The sequence below is a fragment of the Mesoplodon bidens genome (assembly GCF_964165515.1).
Source record: "Mesoplodon bidens genome assembly, chromosome: 9".
NCBI classification, from domain to species: Eukaryota; Metazoa; Chordata; class Mammalia; order Artiodactyla; family Ziphiidae; genus Mesoplodon; species Mesoplodon bidens.
This window is the reverse complement of record NC_138166.1, coordinates 50,429,145-50,447,852: the sequence shown is the minus strand read 5'-3', so window position 1 is coordinate 50,447,852 and position 18,708 is coordinate 50,429,145. Positions and strand designations below refer to the sequence as shown.

At 41.2% G+C, this 18,708-nt stretch overlaps 1 protein-coding gene across 5 annotated transcripts in view; it reads right to left on the bottom strand.

The window, feature by feature from the left end:
• CDK6 (cyclin dependent kinase 6) overlaps positions 1-18,708 on the bottom strand; it is a 237,006-nt gene that overhangs the window by 66,334 nt on the left and 151,964 nt on the right. For all 5 annotated transcript variants that reach the window (XM_081243507.1, XM_081243509.1, XM_081243510.1 and 2 more), the window contains exon 5: positions 7,068-7,177. In XM_081243507.1, coding sequence (XP_081099633.1) covers positions 7,068-7,177 — 110 coding nt within the window. The remainder of the gene's footprint in view (positions 1-7,067; positions 7,178-18,708) is intronic.

Sequence of the window (18,708 nt, the reverse complement as noted above, 5' to 3'; positions counted from 1 at the left end):
TGGAGTGAAACTTGGACATTATCTACTCCCACGTTTTAAAACCCTTTTAAATCTCAGAAGCCCAGTATATGAAAAAGATGAAATCAAGTTGCTCTGAACAAAGCTTAGTGTGGGAACAAGAAGGGCTGGGCACTCCTGGTCTATATAGAGGCAGCAATATGAGGTCTCTATGAAGCAGTCTGAATGCCATGGATGTGGTGTCTTATCCCGGCCTCTCCACTTTACAGATAAAGACACTAAGCTCCAGAGGTCGAGGGCTCGCCTTCAGTCACAGAGCTGGCAGAGGCAGGGCTGGAACGGACTCAGGTATCTGGTTCCTCAGAAAGAACGTGCTCTGCATCCCACATGACTGCAGCTGTGTGGACAACGTGTGCGCACAGACGGAATGTGGTTGAGAAAAGCACTGCCGGGCAGGTGCACACAGAATATGGGGGGGAGTGGTGGGGTCGGAGTCGGGGCAGGTCTGTTCCCTGAAGAGACAGCTTCTAGGTTTAGCTTTGGAAGATGAGGGAGGGCAGGTGGGCACCCAGAATAAAAGAAGCGCAAGGGTTCTAAGGAGGAAAACCTTAAGGCAAGTTTTTGGAAAAGGGTGACAATAGAAAGATTAATTTATCGGAAGTCCACAAATAGTCAGGAAACAGGAAAACAGGTTGGCAGGCAGACTCTGGGTGCCAGAGAGGAGTGGCAAAGGGTTGCGAAGCTGGAAGGCTGCAGAGCTGCCCCGACAGGGAAAGACCTGGCCTGATGGTGGCTTCTCAGTATACTGCATGAAAACAAATTCATGATAAAGTAAGATACACATCAAGAATAAGAAAAAAATCAGGCTTCCCTGGTGGCGCAGTGGTTGAGAGTCCGCCTGCCGATGCAGGGGACACGGGTTCGGGCCCTGGTCCGCGAAGATCCCACAAGCCGCAGAGCGGATGGGCCCATGAGCCATGGCCGCTGAGCCTGCGCGTCCAGAGCCTGTGCTCTGCAACGGGAGAGGCCACGACAGTGAGAGGCCCGTGTACCACACACACACAAAAAAAGAATAAGAAAAAAAATCAGCATTGATTACATTAAAAGGTAGTACTCATTTGTTCTTACTTAGAACTACCCTGTGTGAATTATTCAAAAAGGTCTTTTCCTCGGTACCATCTTGGGTATTTCCTCACTCAAGAAAATGCTTCTTTGGAGTTCTTCCCATTTGGTTGGTTCTCTAAAGAAAAAAAGAGGTCCAAGAAAACATCCAAGAAAAGACAAGAAACCTGAAGGTCTGGTGAGTGCCCTGGTTTCCACATGCGTGTTCTGATCTAACCTAAGGTGATGGGTTTCCTCTCACAGACTAGGGCTTGCCTGTTGGTGTCTTGGTGTTCAGGGCATCTGGTCAAGGGCCTCATTTCCCTGATGTCACTAAGGAAAGCGCTCAAATATGGGGAACACCAACACAGTAACCAGTAGGACAGTTGGCAAGGCACTCAGTGACATTTTAAAGATATTTGCTCACAGACCACTCAGCCACAAAGGACAATTTCCCTGTCAGTTTCTCAGCTACTGGGGGTTTAATTCATAGAAATCAATGACGGCAAGTCTAGAGAGGCCACCATCCAAGGGGGAGTATAACCATGAAGCCTCGTTTGTTTCCTTCGAACAGTGACTGTATGTTCTTCTTGGTGGCATTTGGCATTTCTTAGCTAGGGATCAGTAAAGCTGGCAACTCAGAACTTCTAAGAATTACTATCTGTTTACCACAATCTCCATATTCAAAGAATTAGTAGCATGTTTTATTTTTTAAATGTGCGTTTTCTTTTTATGACTTTGCCGTCACTTGGAAAACCCCATAACTTTCAAACCACACAGACAATAGTTCTGACCAGGACTACAAGGCAATGGACAGATACCGGGAGAGTTAACATTTGTGAGTCTATTTTGCCATGAAGTTAAAAATCAGTCGGTATCATCCGTCTGTCCATCCCTCCCTCCATCTCATCCTAATCTTCAAGCTGGGTAGTTGTCTACTGACCAAATTCATAGCAATGTTTTTTAGTACTAAGATATAACTCAAGGGCTTCCCTGGTGGCGCAGTGGTTAAGAATCCGCCTGCCAATGCAGGGGACACAGGTTCGAGCCCTGGTCCGGGAAGATCCCACATGCCATGGAGCAACTAAGCCTGTGCGTCACAACTACTGAGCCTGCGCTCTAGAGCCTGCAAGCCACAACTACTGAGCCTGTGTGCCACAACTACTGAAGCCCGCGCACCTAGAGCCCGTGCTCTGCAACAAGAGAAGCCACCGCAATGAGAAGCCTGCGCACTGCAACAAAGAGTAACCCTGCTCGCCACAACCAGAGAAAGCCCACACGCAGCAACGAAGACTCAACACAGCCAAAAATGAAATAAATGAATTTATATATATTAAAAAATATATATATATATGTCAATGTGGAGTAAAGATGGATCACCCATTGATGAAGAGTTAAAGGAGGAAGATAAAAGATCCAACTCTTATCTACTTTCGTAGAACGCTATTGAAGGTCAGTGTGGCAATTATTAAACCCAGATAATAATGACAGATGGTATTTAAACTCTCTGGCTCTTTGTCAACCATCTGCCCTAAGATTCTTTTTACTGAGTTCATATTTCCTAGGTATCACATTTTAGAATAAAAGGCATGCAGTTCTTTACATTATCACAGAAATTGGTCAGCCTTTCCACTATAGGAAAGGCTAGAAATCAAAGCTATTAGATGTGTGGTTTGCTTCTTGACCTCCCTAAAATATTGTTGCTACTACGTTGTAATAATGCATGAAACATTCTAGAAAAAATATGGTACCTAATAAAACCACAGCCAGGATAGAAACATGGCAGAGTGGGAAAATCAAAGGTTAGAGAGTCAGGTAGACTTAGGTTCAAATTTGGCTCTGCCATTTAAGAGCTGTATGCCTATGGACAAGTTATTTATACTCTTTGTGGAAGGCTTTGGTTCATCATCTAGAAACAGGAAAACAGTCCTCAGAATGTGGGTTTAGTGAGATAATAGATGTGAAGGGCCCAGTCCTGGGTCTGTCACATGACAGACAACTGTTAACTCCCTTTGCTTCTTTTTTTCTCCCTAGGTTAGGGAGGATGGTGAGCCTTGCTGATGCATAAATGGTTATTCCTCAATGTTCTTATATAAACAACTAGGATACGACCTCTGAAGAAGGTTAATCCTGACTTCTGGTCTTCCATTGAGAAATCTCTTTCCTCTGTGGAGACAAGCTTCTCATTATACCCATTCATAGAAACCTACACTTCACAGCATTTACCCCAGCTCTGGTTAATTGACTAATTGCAAATGCAATGCCTCTCTTCTGCACTAGGGTGTAAATTATCCCTCTAGAAAAGGGCCTTGCAGATGGTAGCCACTCAGTAAAGTTATTTGTAGAATGAATGAAACATCTGTTTCCAACATGTGACACACACCTGGGTGATATGGGAGATGATTTCAGGGGCTGAACATGGACTAAATTGTTTAATTTTAAGGGTTATATATGAATTTTAGCGTATGTTAGACAAATAACTGGTTCATCAATTCTGTGATTTTATATATTTTTGCTTAAGATGAGGCTAAATAAAAAGTTAATTAATTTAAGATAGTAAATAAATTAAGTAAGTATAGTTATCATGAATATGGCAAAAACCATGAAGGTGTTAAAAAAGATGACACAATTTGGGAACTACTGCCATAGCAACAAGGAGGACCCCTGAGTGGACACGTACCAGGACTCCCTGATTTAGGGTCAGCCTAAGGCAATGAGGGAGTCTGCTTCCAGAATCCATGGCTTGTGAGTTCTCAGCTGGACACTGCAACAGGTGGGTCAGCACTGAATCAGGAGTTAAGCTGGAAGCAGGTGAAGCTGGTGGCTGGACCCCAGAACTCAGCTGGCATAAGTGAGAAGGCTTCACATTCAGATAGCTGGGTGTTATCATAGGAAATACCGAACGTGAACTGAGCGGGAACAAGGGTCAGATCCCATGGTTGTTTTCAAGGTCACATCCAAACCGGCAGGAACTACCTAAGAGACAGAGCAGCCGCCCCAGGAAGGGTGGCAGGTCCAGACGGATCCATTGTCCTTCAGCCTTAAAGGCACACGCGCCTGGATTCCGATCATTGCTTCCCGCTCCCGGCAATTATTTCTCAATTAACTATCTCTGTGCAAGGCTCCAAGAGAGGGGTACTTTCTTTTGTGCACATTTGAAGAGACAGTGGGTCTCTACCCAACATCTCACTTTCCCAGAAAAGTGAAGCAGACTGTTGCTGCTGTTGTCAAAGGGGTCTCTCTCTGAGCCTCCAATACTGAGTCTCCCTTCTGAGACCCAGTGCTGGCCTGAAGAGATGGGTATTCCTGTCATCCTGGATTGGAACACAGAATGGACTTTAGGAAAAAAATGTTGTAAGTAGAAAATAGGTTTTGATAAATAATGTTCTGTATATGTTCCAGGTTATACAGGATTCTCTGCAAGCTCGACTGGGACCAGATTACCAACTATACTACCACTTCCGTGGGAGAATGTTTTAATGCTATAAAATGAAAATTGGGGCTGTAATTGTTCCATAAGTGCTGACTACCTATACTTAAAAATAAAGCACATCCCTTACTAGAGAACACTTTAACACTACATATCTTAAATTTCATCTTTCTTTTACCATCTTCCAGAAGAAGATTGTTTTTATCATCAATGATGGCTGGTATTCAAGTTTTGTACTATTGAAAAATAACTGATCATTCTTCCCCCATAACAAAAGAAGGACCCAATCTTTACATTTGAGGACAAGCCTAGACGCATCAAAGTAATTCCAATAAATACTTCTCTAATCAACTCTCAGCTGCATCAATTTATTCATGGGATAAACTGAACTGACTGTCCCAACTCCCACACTGCAATATTGACAGTAAATTATTCCTGGTTCTGACAATAAGCCTTTAACCCCAAATTTTCCACACTTGTCTGATGAAAAGAATTACATGAGGCACGTTTAAAAACAAGAATGCCAGGACTTACCTGGTGGCGCAGTTGTTAAAAAATCCGCCTGCCAATGCAGGGGACACGGGTTCGAGCCCTGGTCCGGGAAGATCCCACATGCCGCGGAGCAATTAAGCCCATGCGCCACAACTACTGAGCCTGTGCTCTACAGCCCTCGAGCCACAACTACTGAGCCCGCATGCCACAACTACTGAAGCCTGCATGCCTGGAGCCCGTGCTCCGCAACAGGAGAGGCCACCGCAGTGAGAAGCCTGAGCACCACAACGAACAGTAGCCCCTGCTCACCACAACTAGAGGGAACCTGCGTGTAGCAATGAAGACTCAATGCAGCCAAATAAATAAATAAATAAAATATTAAAAAAAAAAACAAACAAGAACGCCAGGCCTCAGTCCAATAATGAATCAGAATTTCGAGAGAGAGGTCTGGGAGTTGCACATTTAACGACTGACCATTCCTGCTGATTCTCTCATCCAAACCCAGTGGTTCTTACCCTGGAGGATGAATTAGGATCACCTGGAGGGCTTGTGAAAACAAAGGTTGCTGGGACCCAGCCCAAGCGCTTCTGATCTAGTCGGTCTGGGGTGAGGCCCAAGAATTTGCACTTCCAAAAAGGTCACCTGGTCCAAGAACCACACTTCCAAAACCACTTATTTAGCCTATTTGGCAAACATTGCAGCTGAATTCAATATACTTTTTTTTTCTTCCCTCCTTGGTAGAAAAACACCACCAGAGTCAGAAGACTTCCTCTGGAGTAATACCCCTCATACTTTTTAGCTGTTTGATGCTAGACAAATAAATTCACCACTGCATCTCAGTTATCTCTTATCGTGAGGAATAAAAAGGTAACACAAGGAAAGAGGTTTGGCCCTATAATTGGCACACAATAGGCCTGCATTAAACATCTGTGTACTTTGATCACCTTGCCATGATCCCCCTCTGTGAGCTACAGTTGAATCTGCTGAGGTCTAGAATAGTTCCCCAAATTTATTACATGCACAAAACTTCATTTGGTTAAAACAAACAAACAAACAGACAGACAAGCAAGAAATGGCTGACTACCTCTTTTTCTTGTGAGCTAGCATGTAGCTACGTTTTGAATATAACATGTCCAGTGGGAAAATATTCAACTTCCCAACTCACATTTTCCCATGGAAATAAAAATAGAAGACAAAGAGAGATTAGATTATGATTAGGCTCTCTGTTTAATTTTGACCAGGCTGAATTTAGTACCCAGGTCTGGATTATTTTCCTGGCAGATCTTTATTATATTGTTCGGCTATTTCTTATGACCTGAAAATCAAACAAATGAACCACAGACTTTCAGACTCAGAGGGGCCCTGGAGGTCATCTAGCCCACCCACCCATTCTAGGAATGCCACTGAAAACATCTACAGTGTGTAGTGGTCCAGTCTCTTCTTGGACACCCGTTGAGAAAGCACTATTTTCATGAACCCTGATCTTCTCTTCAGATAACTCTAATCATTAGATTTTTTTTTGCCTTTGAGCAAAAAATCTTTATTTCTGTAACTTTAATATCTTTGGTTCTGTTCTCTATAGTGCCTGAATATGTCTAACCTCTCCTCTTCATGACAGCATTTAAAGTATTCTGAAATGGCGCAGACATCTTTGTTGCCTGTGCCTTTTCAGTCTAAACATTCTGTTTTTTCAACCCATCAAAATTTCCATATACTTAACAGCCCTGGTCCTCCTCTTGTGGAAAAGTCCACCTTGAGGATGTTCCCTCACACAAAAAAACCATAACGCGCTTCATGTTTGCCACATCCTCTCATCGCCAGCAAAAACAAAATAAATTGTACGAACACTGGAGTGTTCCCTTCCAAACAGAGTTTCCAAGAGCCGGAAGCTACAACCACACCCAACTACATTGTAAGGACTGAGAAGGCAGTTTTGGGACATGCTTGGAAGTGGGAGCCGCAGGCAGGTGGAGCTGGATACCATGTTCCTACTTGAAAGAGGGATGCTAGGCTGCCACTTAAATTATCCAAGACCCGAAACGTTTCTTTCCAAGGGAGACAGAGTGAAACAAAAGGTATTTCTTACTTTCTACGAAACATTTCTGCAAATATGCAACCAACACTCCAGAGGTCCACAGGGGTGGCGTAGCTGGACTGAAGCAAGACTTCTGGAGCTCTGTACCACAGCGTGACGACCTGCAACGGCAAACGGAGTGGAGCGTTACTGAGGGGGACGGCTGTTTGCTTGACTCCTCATCCCGGGTGGTTTAATGCCAAGACTCAGCTCGGAAAGAACTAAAAATCACATGGGGGATACAGACAGAAGCAATAAGTAACCAGGACTCATCACTGACAGGCTGGGAAATTACATCACCCCCACCACCTGGGTTCTCACCTCGGACTCTGGGTGTCTTACTAGTATGATAAAATAACTGAGTTTCAGAAAGCAAAAGCAAAGGCTTAAACAAACCCTTACCTTAACACAATTATTTCTTTCTTAAGGGGCTTTAAAAAACAATACATGGAAAACAGATGATGGCAACAATTGCAGCTCAATTCCCACGTCAGCAATTTTGGGAAATTGGAAGATTATTCCAGTGGCTGCTGGATGGTGACCTTGAAGTCTACAGAGCACCCGAACAAGTCAAAACTACTCTTATCGTGAGACTGTGGGGAATCAAAATAAAGCCCCCTTCAATGCCACTCTTTCCAGGAAACAAAACATGAAGAAGAACTTGAGAGAGAATGTATAACCCAATTGTTTATACCATGTGTAAAAAGTCATCCAGAGGAAGAGATTCCAATATGGGAAGAACCCCATTTAATACTGAGCACTGTATGATAATAGATAAAACAAACACAACCATATCATTAAGGCTCCACATTTATAAGAGTATATAGGGGTTCAAATGCTTCTTTTTTGTGGGGAGCAGAAATTCTATGGATGTCTGAAACGAAGGAATATAAAGGAATTCAATACATAAATTTATTACGTAAGCATTTTATATTATTCAGATTCTTTTTATCATTACTTATTGTTTTACTTAATTGTACTTTCACTGATGTCTAAATTTCCTGAAATTCTGTTTATGTACTTTGATGCTACAGCACTTAGTGCCTAAAGACTGCAGTAGCAATTCTCAAAAAAAAAATGGTTGCCATCAATTTTCTTCTTTTCTTATATGCACACTCCTCTCATCAAGGATTGGCGTTTAGTTCACTTTCCATTGAATCTGAATTGGCCTTAGTGACTTGCTTGACCAACAGAATATGGTGGAAGTAACATCTGAGACTACCAAAGCTAGGTCATAGGAAGCCTGGTTGCCTGGGCCTTTTTGAATGCTTGCTCTTGAGATGCTTCCTCTTGGAACCCAGCTGCTATGCAATGAGAAGCCCACAAAGATGTTCCAATTGACAGACCCAGCTGAGCTCTCAGATGAAAGGCCATGTGAGTGAGCCATCTTGGATATTCCAGCCTGACTGGTCCCCCAGGTGACTGTGCCGCTGCCGATGTCACATGGAGCAGAAGAACTGCCCATTTGAGTCCGGTCAACTCACAGGATTGTGAGTGATCATAAAGTGCCTCCATATCCTTCCCACACGAGACCACATCACTGGCTCTCAACCCTGACTATACATCAGAATCATCCATGGGGCTTTTAGAAAAACACATGTGTCTGGGCCCTTATCTTGCCCCTAACTGAATTAGATCTCCATGGGTGGGTCCACTGGAGTTCTTCTTCTTTAGTTCTTCTTCTTCTTTTCTTCTTCTTCTTCTTCTTTTTTTTTGTTTAAACTTCTTTAGGTAACCCTAACCCTTGGCTAGGTTTGAGAACCACTCAATTATACAAACTTATCCTCCAGTTCCTGCCTCCATGCTTTTGTTGACACTGTTCTAGTCTGGGAAGCTCTACTTCCTCCTTCACAGGTTGAAATTCTGCTTATCCTACAAAGCTCAATTTTGACATCATCACCTCCCTGAACCAACTGCCACCTCAAAATCATACTTTGTAACATAGTTCATAATATGGGTCCTTCCAGAGGGCATGGACTCAATTTCATCCATCATTATGCCTGTAAATGCCCATCATAATACTGCACACATAACAATTGTGTTTTAACAAATACCAAATTGATGATTTTAAGGCAGTCATTCCTAGAAGATAAGTGGGCAAAATTCAATTACCAGTCAACCCCCAAAAAGAAGATACTCACTACTTTTGTTAAGAAGAGTGTCCAATTCTGGGCGCTAGTTTTTAGTTAAATAATTTATTTCTGCTTTACTAATATTTCTAGCTGGAGGAACATTTCCCTATTTCTCTAATACACTGTATACCAAAGTGCAGGGGCAAACTGTCCATAAAGTTCCAGTCCAGTGGTTTACAGACATACACAGATATTGTGAGATCACATACTTCTCACTTCAGTTCGAAATAAAGTCTAACATCATATGAGATGAAAACTTTAATCCCAATACAGCATTATTTTAAGCTGTTCTAAAGAGTCTGTGATTTCTGATTGATTACCCATTCTAAAACACTTTAGGTAGCACTATCTACCTTTTCAGTACTTTAATCAGTGATACTTATTATGATCATCAAATAAATGTTTAGACAACTAAAATAATAAGAAAAATATTGATATATTAAAGAAGTTTCCTTCTATTCCTTTTAAAGTTTAGTGACCACTCAAGATGGGTAACAGATTTTTATCAAATGCTTTTTTTGTTTGTTTATTTTGCGGTACGCGGGCCTCTCACTGTTGTGGCCTCTCCCGTTGCGGAGCACAGGCTACGGATGCGCAGGCCCAGCGGCCATGGCCCACGGACACAGCTGCTCCGCAGCATGTGGGATCCTCCCAGACCAGGGCACGAACCCGTGTCCCCTGCATCGGCAGGCGGACTCTCAACCACTGTGCCACCAGGGAAGCCCCTCAAATGCTTTTTTAAATGTCTATTAATAATGACCATTTGATCACTCTTTTGTTCTATTAATGATATATTAATTACATTAACAGACTTCCCAATATTGTACCACCCTTCCCTTCTTGGAATAAGTCATTCCTAATCATGGTTTATTATTCTTTTACTAGACCTTTGGATTCTATTTGTTAATATTTATTTTAGGACATAAACTTATACTGATGAATGAGACTGATCTATAGTTTTTTTGTGTGTAATTTTTCAGGTTTGGTATTAAGGACATGCAGACTTTCCATCCTTTTCTATATTCTGGAATATTATAAATGACATAATAATCAGTCCTTTGAAAGGACTCATAAAACCATCTGGATCTGGATCTTTCCTAGCATTATGTCTTTAACAATCTCGTGAATTTCTTATTGGTAGTTAGTCTGTTCAGATTTCAACTTCTTTTTGAGTCAATTCTGGTAATAATAAGGAATTTCCCTATGAAACTCTTTAATCTAGATTTTAAAATGTATTGGCCTAAATTTGTACATAGTATTTCTTGTAATTATTTTAATCTCATCTATTTTCTTGGTTTTCTGAGAAAGAAATTTTTTTTCTCTTTATATCAACCAGGTTTGTCAGTTCAGCTATATTATTCATTTAAAAGAAACTGACTTCAAGATTTATTTCTATTTTGGGAGGATTATTGTTTTATTTAATAATTTGTTGACGTCTACTTTTATCTTTTTAAATCACCCCTCTTAGTTTCTTTGTTTTTTAAAATTTATTTCTGAGTTGAAACTTGGGTAATTTATTATTTTAGTTTTGGTTAATGATAGAAAATTTAGTTATATATTATTAAATAAACCATCCTCATTTTTGTTCAGCTTTAAATAATATGTAATTTACCTTTAATTTTCTCTTTAATCCAAGAATAAACTAATTTGAAGAATTATTTAGAAAAGTTTTAAAATTTCCATATGATCAGATTATTTATGGTTAACTGTTAGCTGCTGTATTTCTAGTCTTATTGCATCATAGCCAGAGAATGTAACCTGTAGAATTTCTTTTCTTTTTTTTAAAAAAAAAGATTTATTTATTATTTATTTTATTTTTGGCTGCGTTGAGTCTTAGTTGCAGCACGAGGGATCTTCATTGAGGCATGCGGGCTCTTCGTTGTGGTGCACAAGCTTCTCTCTAGTTCTGGCGTGTGGTTTTTCTCTTCTCTAGTTGTGGCGTGCAGGCTCCAGGGCGAGTGGGCTCTGTAGTTTGCAGCACGCAGGCTCTCTAGTTGAGGCGCATGAGCTCAGTAGTTGTGGCACTCGGGCTTAGTTGCCCAGCAGCATGTGGGATCTTAGTTCTCTGACCAGGGATCGAACCCAGCGTCCCCTGTGTTGCAAGGTGGATTCTTTACCACTGGACCAACAGGGAAGTCCCTAGAATTTCTTTTCTTTATGACTATGCACATAACTGGCTTTTGTGCTGTAGGGTGTAAGGGGAATACTCTCTTTTAAGAGTAAAGTTCTTTATTAAACAGAGTTTGTCTCATACAGACCCTTACTTATATTTTTCTATGCTTTGTCAAACTTTGACAGAGAATTGAGTTTGTGTTTTCCTTCCCCCAGAATCTCCTTGTACTTCTAAGGGTTTCTGCCTTATACACATTGGCCTTATGTTTTGGAAAATAAAATTTATTACAAAAAATATTATTCAGATAATAAAAATTTAGATGATGGTAGACATAAGATACAAAGTGCATGCTAGTGAATCAGTTACAAAATATAATGGAAAAAAGGATCCCATTCATATAGTAACAAAAAAAAAGTGAAACACTGAGGAATTAAAAAACAGCAAGATTTATATAAATAAAATGATATACTATTATTGAAGAACATAAAATAAAAGCTAAATAAATGGTGAGACAGACCATGACTAAGATGGGGAAAAGCCATATCATAAAGATAATCATTATTCCTGTATTAACACAAAAATTTAAGACAATCCAGTGATTTGGGGGAGTAAGTTAACTTTGACAATCAGGTGCCTCTGGCAGAGTAACACTTAAGAAGAGCCAAAAATAGTTTGAGAAATAAGGATGAAGGGGATTTGTCCTGTCACCAAAATATAATCTAAGATACAGCAAATAAAATAGTAGGTGCTAACAGATTAAAAAAAGAATAAAGTCCAGGGGCTTCCCTGGTGGCGCAGTGGTTGAGAGTCCACCTGCCGATGCAGGGGACACGGGTTCAAACCCCGGTCTGGGAAGATCCCATGTGCCGCGGAGCAACCAAGCTGGTGCACCACAACTACTGAGTCTGCGCTCTAGAGCCCGCGAGCCACAACTAGTGAAGCCCGCGTGCCTAGAGCCCGAGCTCCGCAACAAGAGAAGCCACCACAATGAGAAGCCCGCGCACCGCAACAAAGAGTAGCCCCTGCTCACTGCAACTAGAGAAAGCCTGCGGGCAGCAACGAAGACCCAACGCGGCCAAAAATAAATAAGTAAATACATTTATTTAAAAAAAACAAAAAAACAAACCAAAAAACCCAGAAATTTTCTTCAGCAAACACTGTAAATACAGTAAAGGAAAGGATAAATGACAACCTGGGAGAAAACATCTAAAACAAATTACATCAATAAAACAATACAACAGAAAAATGGATAAAAAATATGAAAAGACAATTCAAAAGAAGAAAAAACTATCAAAGATACTCAATCTCATAAAAAGAAAGGAAGAAAAGAAAGAAAGGAGAGAAGGAAAGATAGGAAGGAAGGAAGAAAGGAAGAAAGTTATCACAATAAGAGGGTATCATTTTTGCCTGATCGGCAGAAAGGACAGAACGACACGATTCAGGGTTGGTCATGGTGTGGGAACCCTGTAAGTTTTATTTTATTTATTTATTTATAATTTTTATTTTACATTGGAGTATAGTTAATTCACAACGCTGTGTTAGTTTCACGTGTACAGCAAAGTGATTCAGTTATACATATACATGTATCTACTCTTTTTCAAATTCTTTTCCCATTTAGGTTACTACAGAATATTGAGCAGTGTTCCCTGTGCTATACAGTAGGTCTCTGTTGGTTATCTATTTTATTTTTTTAAACTTTTAAAAAATTTATTTATTTATTTTTCATCTGCATTGGGTCTTCGTTGCTGCATGCGGGCTTTCTCTAGTTGCAGCGAGCGGGGGCTACTCTTCGTTGTGGTGCGCGGACTTCTCATTGAGGTGGCTTCTCTTGTTGCAGAGCACGGGCTCTAGGCGCACGGGCTTCCACAGTTGCAGCACGTGGGCTCAGTAGTTGTGGCACTTGGGCCCTAGAGCTCGTGGTCTTCCATAGTTGCAGCGTGTGGGCTTCTCATTGTGGTGGCTTCTCTTGTTGCAGAGCACGGGCTCTAGGCATACAGGCTTCAGTAATTGTGGCCTGCAGGCTCAGTAGTTGTGGCTTGTGGGCTCTAGAGGGCAGCTCAGTAGTTGTGGCGCATGGGCTTAGGTGCTCTGCAGCATGTGGGATCTTCATGGACCAGGGCTCGAACCCGTGTCCCCTGCATTGGCAGGCAGATTCTTAACCACTGTGCCACCAGGGAAGCCCCTGGTTACCTATTTTAAATACAGCAGTGTGTACACGTCAATCCCAAGCTCCCAATCTATCCCTTCCCCCCACCTTCCCCCTGGTAACCGTAAGTTCATGGGAACCCTGTATGTTTTAAATTGCAAACTGGCACAATCTTTTTAGAGGACAGTCTGGTGGTATCTATGAAATTAACAGTCCCCATGTCTCTGAAGCAGAGTTCCATTCGTGGGAATTTATCCTATAGAAATATTCAGACTAGTATACAAGGAGGTATTCACAAGGATGTTTACTCCACAGTAATTCCCAATAGGGGAATATTATTCAGCCATCAAAAAAGATGAGCTAGTTCTCATCCTGCTCATTCCTGCTCACATAAAAGGATGTCCACGATACACTGTTAAGTGAATAGAGAAGTTTTGGAGCAGTACGAAATATTTTCCAATTTTTATTAAGAGATTACTTGTTGGTGTAAATATAATAATCATTTATGCATACAAAAATGTCTGCCAGGATTCTATACACAGACATCAAGCTTTAAGTGGACAGTTGTCATGGAAACATGGCAGTGTGGGAGGTGGTAAGTGGAAAGGAAAGGAGGGGCTGGAGGACAATTTCAGAGGCACAGGATCAGTCAGTTGCTGTCGGTAAGCACATTTTATAGCTGAGAAAACAATTTCAGAGAGGTTGGGTAATTTAGCCAGGGTCATGGAGCTGACACGCGGAAGAGCTGGGATTCTCCCTGGGACTGATTTCAACCTTGTGCTCCTTCCTCAACCCGGCACCAACCCGGCACCTTTCATTTAGCATTCCAAACATCCACAAATCAACAGGCAAACATACAGGTTGTAATTAAAGAACCAACAGAAAAAGAATTTAAATTTACTTTGAAATATTTTAACGTGAACTTTTAAAAGAGCTTACAAATCTCAAATATGCAACTATCCTTTGGGGTTAAATGATTTCCTTAAAAAAAGGTTTAAGAAAAAGGTTTCTATAACTTCAAAACTTACTTCTGAACCACAACAGTGCTCTGTATGGTGTGACATGTATTCATCAAATTCCCATTTGATAACTTCAATGAAAGTTAAGATTTAAAAATCTCTTTGGTATCCCTAAGAGTTTTGCTTGGTTTATGTGTAAATCATTGTAACAAGGTGAGAGGAATTAGATTCATTTATTAGGTTTATGTTTATACTCTATTTGAACTATCAGCATTTGTCTAAAGAGAAATCTTTTTTGGTTTAACCCTTGTAGAATTCAATGTGCTTCAATTCCAAAGTAAGTATGAATTGTACATTTCTAGTTAATTCTCCAAGAAAATAACCCCAACACTGCCTAGAGCCTACATTTAAAGTAACAAATTACTGCCTTTTGCAGTATACATAAATCTAATAGTTGTTCCCTATGTATATAATATTATCTCATGTATCAAGAGCTTCCCCAGTTTTAATTTGCTAATTTATGTGGCTGGTCCATTCTCTAACCCAGAGTCCCTCAATCCTTACTTTAAGTCATTGTAATTTAAAATATCTCAAATAATGACAATTTCTGTAATTTCCAAGTTTTTGAGAACAAATTGTAACCAATTTCCGGGACAGTAAAATATAAATTCTGTTTCCTTAGGAACTATTATAGTTCTGTACCTCTAAAAACTTCTGATGGAAGACTGCCTAACTTAAAACCAGTTAAGTCACAGGTAAGAAGATTTATTAATTTTTAATTGGAAGTTTTATAAGAATAGGCAGAATTGATAAAAATGTTTCAAGGTTTTAGTGCATGAAGTAATATGGAACGTGTTCAACAATGTAACCAATTAACTTCTACTTAATGTTCTCTAAGTTTAATAATTCTACATATCCTTAAACACAAAATATAACTGTCAAAAGACATGTTGAGGGAAACAATGAATACAATGTATAAAGATCAACACTTAGAAATCTATGACAAGGGTGGCTTCTAATGGTAACAATGCAGTTGTCTACTAAGCAAAGTTAACAATAGGAGCTATGGACAGAGTTTGGTGGTTGGAGCCAGCTGGAACCAAAGCAAATACTATGTTTATTACAATCATTACATGTATTAACAGCCTCTAGAGGTGCTGAATGGGTTTGGCAACAGGAGGGGGAGCGGAAGATGAGGGAGTTCAAGGATATTTACACAAGTGGACAGTATCTGTTTAAACTGCTTTGATCTCTATTCACATTTTTTTTGAAACAGTTCAATAACAGTATAAGATAAAGTAGAGCCAAGGCCAACTCTGACTCAAAATACATGTCAGAGTAAAGCATTCTTACTTAATATTAGATTTTACAGTCTTTTATTCATGTACCCTTTCACCAAGATCCTGAAAACCTTAGGAGATGTTATCTGAATCATCCTTATTCTAGGGCAACACGCTTAAAGGGCAGAAAAGCATGGGATGCACACTGTGCTGGTTATCTTCCTTTTGCCTCTCTGGATGGGCCCAGTGCTCACAGGTGGATTAGTATCTACCATTTGCCTCCAGCTCCTTTCTGGGTTTGGCCAATGGGAAGCCTGGGCAGGAGTTTGGAGAGAAGGAGAAGAGTGAGGCTGAGTCTTTAACACCTTGATTTCCTCCCAGCAAGGTTGTCCAGAGCTGGCAGTGCTGCCATCACAAAGTCAATGTCCATCCCGGGCAGCCCACTCTACCCAACTCCAGTAGCTGCTCCCCGTCTTTGCTTCAAGCCTGGGAATGGTAACAGTCTGATGCAACTAAGACTCAAGTTAGTACCATTCGCTGGGCTTCCCCTACATCCACTTCTTTGTAAATCTTGTCACTGTAAACAAACCTTCCTTGAAGTGTCTTATTTTGAGTGTGCCATCTATTTCCTGTTGGGACCCTGACTAACACATCCAGTTTTCAGATGAAGAAGCTAGTGTGGGTGGTGACTTTTTCTCAGCTTTCACATCTGTCAAAGAGGACATTTAGACTGGATGATCTATAAGGTGACTTCTGTTAGCATTCTAAGAGGCGTTAAATGATGTGGCAATGGTAATGAAGATTTTAAAAATGCATATACTGTACAGAACCAAGACATCCTTGCCTGCCCTTTGGTTTAGTGATTACTTATGGGGGGACCAGTGTGGTGATTATTCTTCTGGGGCTGACTTCAACAAGTCTCAAATGTAAACTTCTGTAATGATTTCTGAGAAATAGGGAATAACTCAGGATTTTTATATTGTCAAAGTAAAGGCTTTCTAAGCTGTTCTCTAAGCTGTTTATTTGCTTCACACCAGTATAAAACTCTCTAGTATGTTCCTTCCCTCCAGAAGACTTCTATGCTTTTGCAAAGTGAAAATCAAAATTGGTGGTAACGGGCTTCCCTGGTGGCGCAGTGGTTAAGAATCTGTCTGACAATGCAGGGGACACAGGTTCGAGCCCTGGTCCGGGAATATCCCACATGTCGCGGAGCAACTAAGCCCGTGAACCACAACTACTGAGCCCGTGTGCTACAACTACCGAAGCCCACGCGCCTAGAGCCCGTGCTCCACAGCAAGAGAAGCCACCACAATGAGAAGCCCACGCACTGCAACAAAGAGTAGCCCCCCTTCGCCGCAACTAGAGAAAGCCCACGTGCAGCAACAAAGACCCAATGCAGCCAAAAATAAATTAAAAAAAATTTTTGTGGTAATTTCACTGATTTTTCCTCAAGGCTCTCAAAATTCAGTTCTGTAAAATCAGACATTTAAATTAAGATATCATAAACAATCAGAATTTTAATTCTTCCCAGCACAGTCTTGTCATTATAAGCCAGTTAAATGGGAACTATTAAAAGAGTTAAATACCAATAAAAGTTAACACACAAAGTACTTTGCAACAAATAATAATGGAGTCACCTCAACTGGATGCATTTTCTGACCTAAAGGCCAGAAAAAGATGTTTTGATACATGACAAAAAATGGCCGAAGTCTACACAAAAATGAGATTCTCAGCACTGAGCCAATTATGATCATGGCCTCTGCTGTGCATCTACTACCAGCAGGAAGGCTGTCTGTCCTTCCAGAACCTCAGCTGTGCAGGCTTTCCTGGGGCCACTGGCTCCCACTTAGATGTGCTGATTTCCAACTACCTGGCCACTGCTTCTGTGGTTCTTTCTGTGGGACATTCTTTCTCTGAGTGTCTGCTGTTCTGAATTCTCACATATCACTTCCTCCAGGAAGCCTTTCCTGATCTCTCAGCTAGAAGTGATCGCTCGCCCCTAAGCTTCCGCTGTACTTCTATAGCTCTTGACCCTTTCTATTTTCCATTACAGTGATTCAATTCACCAGCCACAGTATATATATAGTGTCATGCATGGAGGGGGCTCACCAGTTATCTGATGATTGGATACATGAATGAACCACAGGGAACTAACTCCTGGGGGCAGTGCTGATGGTGGACAGAGGCAGTCCTCTAGCCTGGAGAATATGGGGACAACAATGTCTAATAATAATTGAGGACCTTTCAGTAATCATGAATTTTTAAAAAAGGAACTGGATCTGTGGAGGGAGGTGAGGCTGAACCTGATTTGATCAGAGGATGCGTAAGAAGACTCAAAGGGCAATGGCAGAGGGAAAATAAGCCTAGATAGAGATGAAGGGAATCTCTGGGGAAGAGGTATTCAGCAGACAGAGGCCTGCGTCCTGTGTCCAAGGGGGTATGATAATGACCCACTGAAGGATGAATGAAGGTGGAGTTCAAGGATCCAGGCTCTGACCTTTCATGGTATCAGTGGCACTTACCATCTCTTTCTGAGCCTTACACCTCTCTCTCATTTTGTTAATGTCTAAGCAGATCTACCTAAAAAAGGTGTTACTCTAGACATCAAGCCTTTAAAGGTCCAGGTGAACTTCAGTTCATCATGTGAGTGCCCACTCTATGAGAGGTGCCCTGTTAGTCCTGGATGGGGTGGTCACAAACTAGAAAAGCAGCAAGTCAAATCAGCTGGCTGAAGGAGAACCTGGGGTGGGTGTGTTGGGTCTGTGTAGTGATATAAGTGCAGAATGCCAGGGTCCTGTCCTAGTGACTTTCCAGTAACTCCTTGGCGGTCTCTTCCCTAATCAGTCCCTTAAATAATTGTTTCTCTAAGGCTATATCCTCAGGCCGCTGCTTTTCTTACGTGATGCACAATTGCTGGGGAGCATCGTTTGTGGATAACCCTCAGGTCCATACTCTGTAGAGTACCTGACACACATATCCAACCGTCTCCTGGATATCACCACTCAGTACTCCCATAGGTACTT